This window comes from Salvelinus sp. IW2-2015, unplaced genomic scaffold (assembly GCF_002910315.2).
Source record: "Salvelinus sp. IW2-2015 unplaced genomic scaffold, ASM291031v2 Un_scaffold2594, whole genome shotgun sequence".
Classification (NCBI taxonomy): domain Eukaryota; kingdom Metazoa; phylum Chordata; class Actinopteri; order Salmoniformes; family Salmonidae; genus Salvelinus; species Salvelinus sp. IW2-2015.
In genome coordinates, this window is record NW_019943902.1 from 76,329 (window position 1) to 92,003 (window position 15,675).

General features: G+C 42.1%; 1 protein-coding gene across 1 annotated transcript in view; it reads left to right on the plus strand.

The window, feature by feature from the left end:
- The first annotated feature begins 3,593 nt into the window (after window positions 1-3,593).
- Window positions 3,594-15,675, plus strand: part of tspan11 (tetraspanin 11) — a 22,893-nt gene continuing 10,811 nt past the window's right edge. Inside the window, 5 exon segments of the mRNA XM_070440479.1 lie at window positions 3,594-3,722; window positions 6,435-6,536; window positions 8,468-8,659; window positions 14,866-14,889; window positions 14,891-14,941. Coding sequence (XP_070296580.1) covers window positions 6,450-6,536; window positions 8,468-8,659; window positions 14,866-14,889; window positions 14,891-14,941 — 354 coding nt within the window. The 5' untranslated portion in view covers window positions 3,594-3,722; window positions 6,435-6,449.

A 15,675-nucleotide genomic window follows, 5' to 3' on the forward strand; every position in this document is an offset into this window, starting at 1 on the left:
TGTTGACTATATCAATTTAATTAATCAAGTGCACCCTGTAGATTAGGCTTTGGGAGTTTAAAAAATACATATTCTGGTGAAATAATGTTATTTACCTAAGCAAAGTGTTGACTGATGCAAATCATTTCATTTGACACCTCATGCGTGAAATTAATATTTTAGAGACTGATTTGGGGTTATTTAAGGTTTTGAAAAAATGTGGTCAACAAGGAGGCGGTTCTATCAACAACAGCTCCCTCTTCATTATGCAAAGTAGTCTGCCTGTTGATGAAGTGGCGGTCTCTCCGACCCCCACAGACAAAGGTTAATTTGGTATTTAAAAAGAGAGCAGAACATCATTGATTTGACTGGCGTGGTCAATTAAATAATGATGGAAGTGAAAAGGAGATTGGGTCACAGTGGCGAGTTTAGCATGTAAATCTTGGTGGGGCAAACGCAAACAATTTKTTTTTAGATGCATGCCAGCAAGGTCACTACACAACACTAAACCATACATTAATTGCACTATAACGGTGACAAAAAGTGCCACAAACTGTTAGGGTCTACATAAAGCTGTCGTAACAGCAGAGCTTTCTTTCAGCACCATGAAGTGAATCCTTACCATCGCTACCCTGGCTATTAGCGGAGCCTTGTCTGGCAGCCAAACAGTTCATTCAGCCTCATTTACTGCCTTTAAATGAAACTAGCTGACATGGCTGACTTGCTTAAACAAATGGTGTTTCTACTGACAATTGAGATGTACAAACTATAAGGGAACGACGAGCTGATAAGAGGCAATCCATAATTTCGATAAAGACATTAATGAGCGATCTAGGACGGAGGTAGTCAATATACAGTTGAAGTCGGAAGTTTACATACACCTTAGCCAAATACATTTAAACTCAGTTTTTCACAATTCCTGACATTTAATCCTAGTAAAAATTACTCCCAAGGATGAACCAGAATTGTGGAGGTCTACAATTTTTTTTCTGAGGTCTTGGCTGATTTCTTTTGATTTTCCAATGATGTCAAGCAAAGAGGCACTGAGTTTGAAGGTAGGCCTTAAAATACATCCACAGGTACATCTCCAATTGACTCAAATTATGTTAATTAGCCTATCAGAAGCTTCTAAAGCCATGACATCATTTTCTGGAATTTTCCAAGCTGTTTAAAGGCACACTTAGTTGACTGTATGTAAACTTCTTACCCACTGGAATAGTGATACAGTGAATTATACGTGATATAATCTGTCTGTAAACAATTGTTGGAAAAATTACTTGTGTCATGCTCAAAGTAGATGTCCTAACTGACTTGCCAAAACTAGTTTGTTAACAAGAAATTTGTGGAGTGGTTGAAAAATGAGTTTTAATGACTTCAACCTAAGTGTATGTAAACTTCAGACTTCAACTGTATATATATACTGTACATTTGAAGGTGTATGTAAACTATATATATATTTAGGTAAACAGGTGGGTTGCCACTGGTCACATAACGAATACCGAGAAGGCGAAAAACAGTGTGAATGCTCCTAAATTGCATTTTGTGTCTTTTTGTCACAGTGAGAGGGACGCACTGTTAGCAATGATCACACAGACGCCACTGTCATTACAGTGAAGCTGACTGAGACACACACACACACACACATACACATAAAGACACACTCTATATACACACACAACCCCCCACCCCCTTTCACACAGACAGATAGATGTGTTTGTTGTCTCCTCTGCCAGTCCTGTCTTTGACTTTGTCTGCTCGACCGTGGCCCAAGCTTAGGCCCTCCTGCGAGACAAGGCATTAAAGAGCTTAGTGGGCTACAAACGATGGGCGATAAACTAATGACGGTGGAATGGGAAGCGACAGACAGGTGCTGGCGAGGAATATAAATGAGTTGAGTTCTGAGAGAAGGAAGTATACTGACGCTGTTTATTTCTCTCTCATTTGAGTTGCCTCAGAGTTTATTTTCAATCTCCAGAGTGTGATTAAAAGTTGCTTCAAATTCAGAGCTGTGATAATCTCCCTCTCATAAACAGCTGCTGTGTTTGTGAATTCTGCCCATTAGCTCAGTGAAACACAGAAGCCATGATAGATTTATTTGTATTTTTTATTGATCCGTTATTTTACCAGGTAAGTTGACTGAGAACATGTTCTCATTTRCAGCAACGACCTGGGGAATAGTTACAGGGGAGAGGAGGRGGATGAATGAGCCATAATAATATCCCCTTCTGTAATGGAGTTTGGGGAGACTGATGTTGCTGTAGCAGGTAACATCCACACATCCTTTCTGGGTGGCACTCCATCTATTCCCAATGGGCTGTGGGGATGATTGGGTTACTGAGATGAGGTTAGAGGGGAATACACAACAGTCTTCCTGTTTGTTAGAAAGGAAGCAATCTGAAGACAACGTGTGTGAAAAACTGGGGTGAACAYAACATTGAAAAAAATAAATGTAGAGCTGAGCAAGAGAGGATAAATATAACCTGGTTCCAGAATCCAGATCTGTTGGTGCTGTCATTCCAACCCCAGCGTGACAATGACCTTGTTTACAAGACATCACAGACAGATCTGGAACCAGTCTAGGATCAATAGGCTTGTAGTCATAAACAATTATGATAGGCCCTCTCTATTGTTTTTCAATCAATTCATATTTGGGAAAGATTAAAGGCTTACAAATCTGACACTATGACATTTGGGCAATTATTTCCCAATTACCCAACTATTCAGCTGGAGTCCTCTCACCCAAACTATTTCCCTCACATACACACCTGAATTCTAATCTTATGTGGCACTTTCTCCCAAACCACAACATATTTCCATGTGCCATGTACTTGTCATGTAGAACCCCGTAGCCATGCTGAGGCCTAAGAATGTTCATTGACTTGGGGGTGTTTGCTTCGACCTGAACTCCCCCTGCAGAAAACACCATTATTTCCAATCACACTGCTGTTACCTCCCAGTAGCGCATTTGTTTTTCCACGTCATCGTTCTGTTCATTGTGTGACCCAAACTCGCATTCTTAAAATAATTGACCACACCAGTCAAATCAATGATGTTCTGCTCTCTGTTGAAATACCAAATKAACYTTAGCCTGTGGGGTTCGGAGAGCCGCCACTTCATCARCAGGCAGACTASTTTGCATAATGAAGAGGGAGCTGTTGTTGATAGAACCGCCTGCGCCTCCTTGTTGACCACTTGATCAGAATGGATGACGTGAAGTGTTTTTTAAACCTCAAATTACCCCTAACCAGTCTCTAAAATATGCACTAACCGCATGAGGTGTCAAATGAAATGATTTGSATCAGTCAACACTATGCTTRGGTAAATAACAATATGTTCCCAGAATGTGTMTTTTTTAAACCCCATAAACCTCATCTACAGGGTGCACTTGATTAATTGGATTGATATTATCAACAAASAAGACTCAGAACAAGACAACATGTAACAAACTTACTAGACTTGCACTTGTGTGAATAAACACACCACAACAATGTAATAACCGCCTGTTACATTGTATAGGCCTATAGGCCAATGCACTGTCACTGTTGCACTGCGGCTTCAATACTATCCAATCYAATGGGGGCGGGTAGTTTCATTCATTTCCTTTTCACCCCATAATGACCCCTCATTCTTCTCCACGGACTGGACGCTAGGGAAGCAACAAGMTTGATTGAATCACATAGCCTATGCTACAATAACGAGACGGCTATTTGTCCGTTTATCCTCAGAAGCAAGCCGTGCATTTGGTGAGTGAGGTAACTAAGGCTGCTTTCCTAAATTGAGATGCATGCTAAAAATATAAGCAATTTCGTGAACTCTGTCTGCTACACGCAGCTCAATGCAGGTGCATCCAGTGTGCGGTGTTTTGTTAGGGAAGCCTTCTCRGTATCCATGGCCTCCAAATGTAGCAACAYGTTTTGGGAAATGAATAATGAAATCATATTTGTTATGTTTTGAAAATATTGTCTAGTGCGTAGGCACCGGTTTCCTTATTCGGTTATGTAGACAGTCAAGTTAAAAGAACGTTAAAAGTGAGTCTGCAAACCAACGTCCAGCCTATTCCACTGATCAGCGAGCGAAATGGACGCTACGTAGATAGACAAACGTGATGATCTATGGCAATTTAGATTTTCATATTGACGGTGGCGATCCCTTCTCTGATATGAAGCTTATCAAGCACTCATCTCTTCATGGATTTTTTATGCGGGGGGAAATCGATTTCGCGGATCCTGCCTGCCTTCTGGTCRTACATAGATTGCCGCAAGTGCCCGTAAACATACTTCCATCACATATGTTCACACAGGGTGGGTAGCCTAAATGTGATTGCATGAACCATGTTATCGTGGATATAATATTACAGGCTACATGTCGCTGGCCAGCTGACCTGGCTGGTTGCATAGGTAGCCTACTTGTGAAACATTCTGTCCAAAGCATATTCTAGAATGTTCTGTTTTTGTTTCTTGTCTGTYMCATCAAAGTTACACAGTAACTGATTTGTTAGTCCGAGGACAAAACTTTCAGCTCGTTTGTTTTCAACCAGTGAACGACATACCGGTAGCCTGCAAGTCACATTTCACAGYTTGTGCGCTTTGATAATGCATGTTCAGACAGTTCAACCCATTCCCTGTGTACTGGAACTCCCTATAGCCCAAAGCCACTGGTTTGAAGGAACAGTACACACAAAACACCCATTGTGCTGAATAACGTTTGAGCCAGCAACTTCACAAAGAACTCCCCTAGAATAGAATAGAACAAGAGCCGAGTAGAGCATGAGTATAGAATACAAACAGTAGAATATAAATGTAATCGATTCGATTCACTGTATTTTCCCCAAGAGTAGAATAGAATGAATACAGAAAAGAGTAGAATATATAAAACAAACAGTGTAAAATAGAATAGAAGGGAGCTTTATGTGTTGCAACAGTAGCCTATAAACACATACCAGCACAATTAAAGATACAGATACCAAGAAAACAAAAACAGTTTTGATGCAGTTTAGGGTTTAGTTCTATTCCAGCTGACAGACAAAGCCATATTTGCAGATGTGTTACTGCAATGTTTATAGTTGGGCTGTAATGGCATGAGCCAAACTTCTCCTAGGCATCAATGTGGCTAATCTATAATTAGCAGCTTGCCATATTTTCTTATGGGAGGATTGGAACACACAACACCAACACACAACACACACACACACACACACACACACACACACACACACACACACACACACACACACACACACACACACACACACACACACACACACACACACACACACACACACACACACACAGTGTTATTAGCTTGAGCTAACTGAGAGAAGTCTTGAAAGCCTTGCAGTGGCATTCGTTGCTGTCTGTTGATTGGCAGATCAATGTGGCAGGCTTAAGTGCTCACTACCATCACCTTTTATTTAAAGTGCTGCAAGTGTGTGCTTAATGAATGATTTATGTATTTCTAGTCAAGTCCACTTGTGTGAATTATTTATTTACCTGTTGCTGTTATTGGATATGTGTGGTCGCAGCATCTAGAAGTACTGACTCTTAACAGTGTGTGGCAGTGACTGAAACCATTCTATGCAATGCTTTGGACATAAACCTTAATGAAATTAGTTGATTAAAAGGCCATAACTATACTATAAAGACAGTCTTACAGGAATAGTTGACTCTTGTTAGTTGGTCAGTCCTATGATTGACAGGTCTGAGAAATGAAGAAGTGGATAGTCCTGTCATATTAGATTAGCTGTCCAGTGATGCTGTCCAGTGATACTGTCATGGTGATGTGTCAATCAAAGGCCTTCAGAGGCTAGGCAGCATCTTTCTCCCTCTATTTAATTGGAATGTGCATATGTGTGTGGGTATGGGTGTGGTGTGGTGTGTGTGTGCGTGTGCGTGTGTGCATGCCTCCACAAATACCTTTGTTTTGGCGGCTGGCTTCTGTTATAACACCCAACGCGTCTTCACAGGGTGTTCACTGAGTGTGAGGATAATCAATGTCCCTTGTCTGGTGTGCTACAAGGCTACAGTTGCTAGTTATCGTGCAGAAGGGAGGAAGTAACCAACAGCAGTTTGACTGACTGCTAGTGAATTGGGATTTGGGTTATTGTTTCTACTGATGTCATGCCTTGTGTGATGTGTTATTGTTCTCAAAATGCCCACATTTTATGTTTTAATTTGCATTAGAATTACCGGTTTGCATTTTCTATGTTGTTAGACCGTTTTTCAGCCATTTGAAATACTATGTGAATTGTCAAGTACTCAGAACTCCTGGTTAGATTTTTTGTACCCTGTTTTTAGAATATTCTTCAAACTTTGGAGAATCTTGTGAGAACAGAAAGTCTGTGAGAACTGCTGGTTGGGGTTTTCTACCCTGTTTTCAACCCTGTTGACTGTTATGAGAACAGTCAAGTACTTCAGATTCAGAACTGCCAGTTTAAGTTTTGTACCCTGTCTGTCCAGAGCTGTGGAGGGGAGATGTCGGCCATGTACAAAGACGACCAGGATGACTGGATGACCGTCTGCCTCAAATACCTCCTCTTCGTCTTTAACGTCCTCTTCTGGGTGAGTAGCACTAGCAAGCTACCCTGGATCTGTTTGTGCTGCATTAGCCAACAACCATGGGAGTTGGTCATAGGAGTTTGCTATACATGACAAACAAATCTGGGATCAGGCTATAGCAAATTAGCAAGCCCTCCTGTTTGTCTTCAACTTTCTCTTCTGGGTGAGTAGCAATCTAGCCTGGTAAGATGGCCTGGTAAACTGGCCTGGTAAGCTAGCTCGGTAAGCTAACCCGGTAAGATCTTTTTGTGTTGGAAAGACCAAGTGAGTGGCTTTACAGCACAAAACAGATCTGGGATCAGGCTTATTAAACCTCTAGTACACAAGAACAATACTTTTCTTCCAGTGACAGGTTCATAGTTGATTTATTTAAGAGGGGACTCAGGGAGAGAGTGAATTGGGTTAACGTTCGCGAAGGCATGCATAGGGAGAATGATATTTGACAGGTTTTACATCAAAGGAAGCTAGTTAGACTTCTTTGTGGTACTTCTTGTGTTGCTCTTTCTTAGCCAAGAGAGAGAGAGAATCAAAGAGAAGTTACGGTGAGGAAAGAGAGGGGAAGAGTTACAGAGTGAGGAAAAGAGACACAGAGGGAGAGAAAAACATGACAGAGAAATGGAGTGGGGGATTACATTTAGGAGCGCTAAGAATGGACTTGGCCCAGTGTACTCTAATATTTATGGCCTGTCGGTGTTGGACCGAGGAGCTGTGGATCAAACCTGGTCCCTGGCAGCTGCTGTACGTTTACTGTTTAATAATACAGTTAACTATTAAAGCTTTGTTCTGCTGGGCCTAACAGTTGTTCTCTGTCTACAGAGTAAGGGATCAGATTCAAACAGGTTCTCTTTTATATTCTCTCGCTTTTCTTTCACACTAACCTAACGACTTCCCTTCAAACCCCACATTGCATAACACTAATACCTCCCACTTTCCCCAAGGCCACAGCCTCAGCCTGCCTGTTATCTATATTGTAACCCTGCACCAAAAGATACTACATACTAATACTCCAGAGTTGTCCATTCCTTTAAAGGTCACGTTTTTCCCCTGGCATGGTGTTTTACGCACTATAGATGTCAGATCTGAATTTGAGCCAGTTTGCTGACAGCAGGAAAATAATCCAATAATCCTGCAGCAACAGGAAATGTGAGTTATTATGTGAATAATAATTAATGGACATTTTATAGGGGTTGATGCATTTTCCAGTGGAAATTCACACGTCAGAAGCCTTTTTTAACCTAAAAATACGCTACAAGTTTGACATTTCCTGTTCTGCAAAAGGGTGATCAAATTTAAATCCTACATCTGTAGCAGCAGTGTTTGTTGTTGGGAGTAGGGGCTTGGCGTGTAGAGGAGGAGGAAAGGGATGGGGGCTGAAGAGGAGCGACTCTCCTGGGATTTCCTGCACGTCCGGTGTGACATAGATGAAGAGATGGGGAAAACTGATTAAGGCATCGCACGTCACCCCTCTGATGGGGCACCATTGTTTATGAAACAAATCACTCCACTCTGGCTCTGTTTGGCTCTCTCTCCTTTTTTGTCACTCTGCTCTCTTCCTCTCTCTCTTTCTTTTTCTTCTTCCCTTCTCTCTCTTTCTCTCTCTTCTTTCTTTCACTGATTTTTGTGTATATCCCCTTCCTCTCTGACTCACTTTATTGACACTGCGTTCTCTCTCTCTGTCATCCTCTTTGTTTTTCTATCTCTCTTTCCCCCTCTCTTTGTCTTTGTTTGTCTCCCCTTTCCCTCKCTGACTCACTTGTGGATACGCCAACACTCTCCCCCTCCTTCTCATTCTCTCTCCCCCTCACACCCCTCCTGTCACCTTTCCTACTCTCTCTCCTTCTCAATTAAATTTCATTCAATTAAATTGGCATGAAACATTTAAAGCCAAAACAAACATATGGGAACACATGACATCAACCTGTCTGTCTCCTCAGGTTGGTGGAGCGGCGGTGATGGGCGTGGGCATCTGGACCCTGATAGACAAGAGTGACTACCTGAGCCTGCTGGCCTCCAGCACCTTCGCCGTGTCCGCCTACATCCTCATCCTGGCCGGGGCCCTGGTCATGGTCACGGGCTTCCTGGGCTGCTGCGCCGTCATCAGGGAGCAGAGGAGCTGCCTGTCCACGGTGAGGGAGCCCTCCCTGGGCAGGGTGACTACTCTAGGCCCCAGGCTTTCTGGATGTCTGGAAGGCCCCTGGGTCTTCTGAATGTTTATGTTGATTAAAGGGATAGTTTGCACACATTACAACATTAGTTAGATACATTATATTGAAAGTAGTGTATGGCTCATAGATAACTTTCAGGGTAAGATACTAACTAATGCTGTAGTTTGTGTGAGATATCTCTTTAATGGCAGTGTTGGTGTTTGCATAAGAAAGGGSCTGGTTATATACTGTAGCTACAGGTGACTAGTGAAATGAGAGCACACAATGAAACAAGGAGAATGGAGCTATCTGCACTCTGTTCTCCTTAAGGGAATATTCATTTAGAACATCCGTTTAGCTTGTTCCAATTCAAATTCACCTTGGTTGCACTCATCACTTTTGGGTACATTGTATACTTTCCTTTACCCCAGATACCGGTTTCCTTTGAAACGTCCCTGTACCTGACGCTCCTTCCCTGCACCCCTGCTCTCACATCTCCACTTGTGTCTTTCTCTTGTGCGTATGCGTGTGTGTGTGTGCGCATGTGTATCTGTGTGTGTGTGTGTGTGTACACGCTGGGAGCTGACAAATGAGCTGACAATACTGTCCTCATTGTTTTAAAGATACAGGCCAGGCAGGAGAGGAGCAGGCCAGAGGTGAGCCACTAACTCTGCTACTGCAGCAGGATTGGTGTGTTGGCGTATCAACAAGTGAGTCAGAGAGGGAAAGGGGAGACAAACAAAGACAAAGAGAGGGGGAAAGAGAGATAGAAAAACAAAGARGAGGATAACAGAGAGAGAGAACGCAGTKTCAATAAAGTGCTGGAGGCCAGGCATTAGTAGTCATACATGAAACTGATGGAGGGAGGAGAGGGGGCTTTGGGTGGTGGAGGGCAGTGGTATAAAGTACTTAAGTAAAAATACTTTAAAGTACTACTTAATATAAGGAATTTGAAATTATTTATACTTTTCCTTCTTGGATACTTAAGTACATTTGATCAATTACATTTACTTTTGATACTTAAGGATGTTTAAAACCAAATATTTTTAGACTTTTACTAAGTAGTTTTTACTGGGTGACTTTCACTTTTACTTGAGTCATTTTCTATTAAGGTATCTTTACTTTTACTCAAGTATGACAATTGATTATTTTTACCACCACTGGTGGAGGGTGTGTTTTGGTTGTGGGGTTAGTGTGAGTGTGTGTTTAAAGGAGAGGCTTAGTGAAGAGTTGGTGTTCTCAGATCACTATGGCTGTGGGTTGTATGAAAGAGAGATGTGTCTACGTGTGTGTGTGTGTGTGTTTGTGTAGAATACAATATAATGCAATGTTACTGCCACAATGCTGTTAGGAATTAGCTTTTAGTGTGGTGTGTAATAATACACCCCACCTTCCTCCATCTGCCATAACCAATATTCTGGCATAACCACACACACACAATGTGTTTGTTGATGATGTGTGTGTGCTTGTGCGTGTGACTATTCGGGTGCACGTGTGTGTGTAGTCATGACGTGGCCCTCTTTGGGTATAGCGAGTGCCTTCCCCCTTCTCCCTCTTACACCCAGGTTCTGTTATATCAGGCGTAAATTCCTAGAGGAGACTCTCCTCATGGCCAGGCAGTATAGTCAGAGAGAGTTTCACAGTAGAACAAAGGAACTTCTTCTACATCACAGAACTTGAGAACTGAACAATATCCATGTTTTGGAGATGTGGAAACGGTCGGTGGAGAATCCAGCACGACCAGTCCATTTTGTTTTATGATTGTGACCTCAGGAAAGACAATACAGCCACACTACCATAACTCTGTTTATACAGGAGCCTCCGTTCTGAGGCTTGCATCTAATTATTGTATAAGATGAATGAGTAAAGATTAAACTATTTGTGAAATTGGATATATGTATTTTAAACCTTTAATGTGAGAGAATTGTATTTCTGTTTAAAGTTTCACAAAGTTATTGGCCCGCCCCCATGAGCACAGACATCGATCTGGCGTCATGGGACAGCTTTTCCACAGTTCTGAATAAAACCCCCACCTGGAGAAATCCTCTTTAGACCATGCCTTCCTCGGTCAGCTGAGGGAGCTAGGTTTGAGTAGAGACCAGAAAAACCTCAGGACAAGTAAGGTGTAATGTTGCTGAATTCTTAACCATACCACGTGGTTAAACTCTGAGACTATCAGTACCGACAGAATAAGAGCAAATCTTCGATACTAATTACTAGTCTGCAGCTAGGAATTATGTCCATTGAATGCGAAGACCGACAACCGCCGAAACATCTATTCTATAAGAACATTTCTGAATGTAACTCTGAATATCCATCTAACCAGACGACTCCAGGGACGCAAAGAGAAGTTCAGATGAACTTTGCAACAGAAAGACGGACGATTCCAACAGAGATCATGATGACACACTGAGCGTAAATATATATATTGATTGCAATTATTCCCGAATGAGTGAGGTTCGTGTGCAAAGGTTAGATTTCAATTATTATAATTATCAACTGTGTAGTGTCTTTTGTCTTTCGCGCCCTTCTCAGTCCCTTTGTCTACCAAGCCGCCATACCGGTTTAGCCACTAGGGCACATCCCCTATCATGTCCTTGTAACCATATCTACTTTGTTTGTTTGTTATGCATTTCTGTGATTATTTAGTTAGTAAATAAATGATTAAGACAATTGATGTATGGATGATTTATAGTGAAGACTGGGTTTGTGCAGATAACCAACAACTTACGATGTTTGGAATGAGACTAACGTGAGGTAAAGAATGATTCATTAATTAGAAGACTAATTCTCAGATATTCAAATATCTGAAAAGTTATATTGGAAAATTATAACTTTGTAATCTGAAAATGTTCCTTGGTGCCCTGACTTCCTAGTTAATTACACTTACATGATTAGTTTAATCATGTAATAATAATTACAGTGAATTGATTTGATAAAATAACAGTCTTCAATTTAATGATGCCAAAGACACGACAGTAGCCTGCAAGGTAAAGAGGGAATGGCTGCTTTAACTCTGTTATAGACTATGGTCTCCTAAATGAAGGCTCCCCTACAGCTGTCGTGTGTGTGTGTGTGTGTGTGTGTGTGTGTGTGTGTGTGTGTGTGTGTGTGTGTGTGTGTGTGTGTGTGTGTGTGTGTGTGTGTGTGTGTGTGTGTGTTGTGTGTGTGTGTGTGTGTGATAAACAATGGTTTGGCATAGCTTTGTTTTTCCTCACCTCCACACGTCACATCAGCGCCAGGCTGGGAATGAGCATCTGTCTCCCGGTGATGGCCTAGAGCGCCACGCTGCATGCCAAACGCTTTGTGTCCCGCCTCTATGACAGGTGTGCCTAATTAGCCCTGGTGTGTGTGTGGGAGTGTGTGTTTGTTGCTTCATTTCGTTTTTGGATGATTAATTGTGTGTGTATTTAGTGTTTGTGTGTGTTTGTGTGTTTGTGAATGTGCATGAATGTGCATGTGTGTATAGCTCTCTAAAAAGCTCAACCACCAGTCTTGTTAGTCCATTGTTGCTTTGTGTGTGTGTGTGCGTGCATGTGTGTGTGTGTGGTTGTGTGTGGTTGTGTGTGGGCGTGTGGTTGTGTGTGTGTGTGTGGTTGTGTGTGGTTGTGTGTGTGGTTGTGTGTGTGTGTGGTTGTGTGCGTGGGCGAAACATACTCACCATTTACATACTCTGCTGTTAAATCCAAACAGTGTTATGTCACAATGATACAGAAGAAGATTTTACACAGCAGATAATKKTTGGTTGGAACCGCCTAMCCCCCAGCCACCSCCATTTCTCATTGATAAAATACACATATTGATATCTTCCAGACTAATTGGCTAATAAGGTGCTAATTAGGCCACTGAGACTTGTGTGATGTCCTCTCTTCTCCAGCAGCATGCTAATGATGGTTTCATTTTAACAAAGTGTTTTTCTATTCATGTTGCATTCTGTGGTAACGATGTCTATGAAACATCCACAGTAGATTCATTTATAGCACCTTAGTTRTATCACCCCGTAACATAGACTTTATAAGYATTGCTMAAAAAAAATCCATGACAGCTCATAGCTCCTTTTAGGAATGTGTTGGATGGACATTGKTGGTACAATGCATAATAACACTTGATTCATTCATAATGGCTGATGATCCATATGAGTGAATATAAATGTATGTATGCCTCCAGTGCATCATATAGAACTCATTATGCTTTCTACCCGCATTACTAGCTGTTTGGGGTTTTAGGCTGGTGTCTGTACAGCACTTCGAGATGTTAGCTGATGTACGAAAGGGCTATATAAAATAAAATTGATTGATTTGATTGATTGATTATTGAAAGGCAGTTTAATCCATGAGTTATTAGTATTATTATTAATTATCCAGAAGTGACTCAAAGAAAGTATTACCTGTATTTTTGTCTCCCTATGAAGCCTGGATTTCAGCTGTATATCAACATAATCATACAGTAGCTATCCATGGATCAAAGTTTATGATTCTGTCAATATTGCTCGTTGTTTTCTGGTGTTATGTTGCTCACTGAACTAAGTACTGAATGTACTGGTTTGGAGGTGTTAAGGGTTTTTTACTATTAGTTTAAAGATGTTGCAGGGTTTTTTACTATTAGTTTAGAGTGTTGCAGGTGTTTTTTACTATTAGTTTAGAGGTGTTTGCAGGGTTTTTTTACTGAGGACTGGTTTGGAGGTGTTGCAGTTTTTTTTTACTGAGTACTGGTTTGGAGGTGTTGCAGGGTTTTTTACTGAGTATGGTTTGGAGCTGTTGCAGGTTTTTTTTACTGAGTACTGGTTTGGAGGTGTTGCGGGTTTTTACTGAGGACTGGTTTGGAGCTGTTGCAGGGTTTTTTATGAGTACTGGTTTGGAGTGTTGCACGGGTTTTTTACTGAGTACTGGTTTGGAGGTGTTGCAGGGTTTTTTTACTGAGGACTGGTTTGGAGGTGTTTGCAGTTTTTTTTTACTGAGGACTGGTTTGGAGGTGTTGCAGGTTTTTTACTGAGGACTGGTTTGGAGGTGTTGCAGGTTTTTTTTTACTGAGTACGGTTTTGGAGGTGTTGCGTTTTTTTTACTGAGGATTGGTTTGGAGGTGTTGCAGGGTTTTTTACTGAGTACTGGTTTGGAGTGTTGCAGGTTTTTTTTTACTGAGGACTGGTTTGGAGGTGTTTGCCGTTTTTTTACTGAGGACTGGTTTGGAGGTGTTGCAGGGTTTTTTACTGAGGACTGGTTTGGAGGTGTTGCAGGGTTTTTTACTGAGGACTGGTTTGGAGGTGTTGCAGGGTTTTTTACTGAGTATGGTTTGGAGGTGTTTGCAGGTTTTTTACTGAGTACTGGTTTGGATGGTGTTTGCAGGTTTTTTTTACTGAGGACTGGTTTGGGGTGTGCAGGGTTTTTTACTGAGGATGGTTTGGAGCTGTTGCAGGGTTTGTGGTGTTCTGTTCATTGTTGTTCCCTAGGAGATAGAGGTGTTTTATGTCTCTCTTAGTTCTCAGTACTTTTAGCTGGCGGAAATCAAAACTCTCTCTCGCTTTTCTTTCTCTCTCTCTCTCTCTCTTCTCTCTCCTCTCCTCTCTCCCTCTCTCCTCCCTCTCCTTCTCCTCCTCTCTCTCTCTCTCTTTCTCTCTCTCTCCTCTCTCTCTCTCTCTCTCTCTCTCTCTCTCTCTCTTCTCTCTCTCTCTCTCCTCTCTTCTCTCTCTCTCTCTCTTCTCTTCTCTCTCTCTCTCTCTCTCTCTCCCTCTCTCTCTCTCTCTCTCTCTCTCTCTCATTCAATGTATCCCCTCCCTCTACACTCTGTTTGCTCCCTATTCCCCCTCTCTTTCTCTGCTAGGAGGAATAGACAGACATCTCACACCCCTAATTCATATCTCTCATTCTGCCACAGTCTGTCATATTCTCTCGGTCTTTTTTCATTCTCTCTGTCAAGCTTTGGGAATGCCGGGTGCGTGACAATACAAAGACACTTGATGGAATGTCTTATATCTGCATTGTCACAATAACTGAGTGACTTTTTGGTAGGAGTCTAAGAGTGAGTGTTGGTAAAGATGTTAAGTGAGACTGTTCTAAACAGAGACATGCAGTTAATGCTGCATTTTGTCTTATATTCAAGAGAGAGTTTTGCCTGTAAGTGTTGAACTGAACTGTGTTAAGACTGATCTCTCTCTCTGTCTCTCTCTCCTCTCTCTCTCTCTGTTTCTCCAGTATTTCTGCTGTCTGTTATTGATCTTTTCTCATAGAGCTGGTGGCAGGAGTCCTGGCCTACGTGTATTACCAGAGGGTGAGTGACTACTTCTCCATCTTCATATTTATCCTCTTGTGTACATCCCTCCCTTCCTCCCTCTCCCCCGTATTTGTTTTCTTTTTTTAAAACTGATCTATTCATTGAGTCTGGAGTGCAGTTCTGGGACTATCCATTGCATTTGAGTAGCCATGGTGTGTGCGTGTGCATGCTTACTCTGGTGTGTGTATGATACCTGTGTAAAGACCATGTATCTGGAGCCCTGATCTCAAGACAGAGCTCAACCCTGAGCCCTGATCTCAGACTGACCTCAACCTGAGCCCTGATCTCCAGACAGAGGCTCACCCTGAACCTGATCTCCAGACAGCGCTCACCCTGAGCCCTGATCTCCAGACAGAGCTCATCCTGAGCCCTGATCTCCAGATGACCCTCAACCCTGAGCCCTGATCTCCAGACAGAGCTCAACCTGAACCCTGATCTCCAGACAGAGCTCAACCCTGAACCCCTGGATCTCCAGACAGAGACTCAATCCTGAGCCCTGAATTCTCCAGACTGCCCTCAACCGTGAACCCTGATTCCCAGACAGAGCTCAACCTGAGCCCTGATCTCCAGACTGACTCAACCCTGAACCCTAAGATCATCCTAATCTACACATCTGTCTGTCTTTCAGTTATAATCAGAAATGAATGGTTGAGTCAATAATTCTGGTGAGGGAGATCTTATTCACTGGAGTTGAGTTTCAGATAAATCTGAACATAAAAGTTCTCACCAAG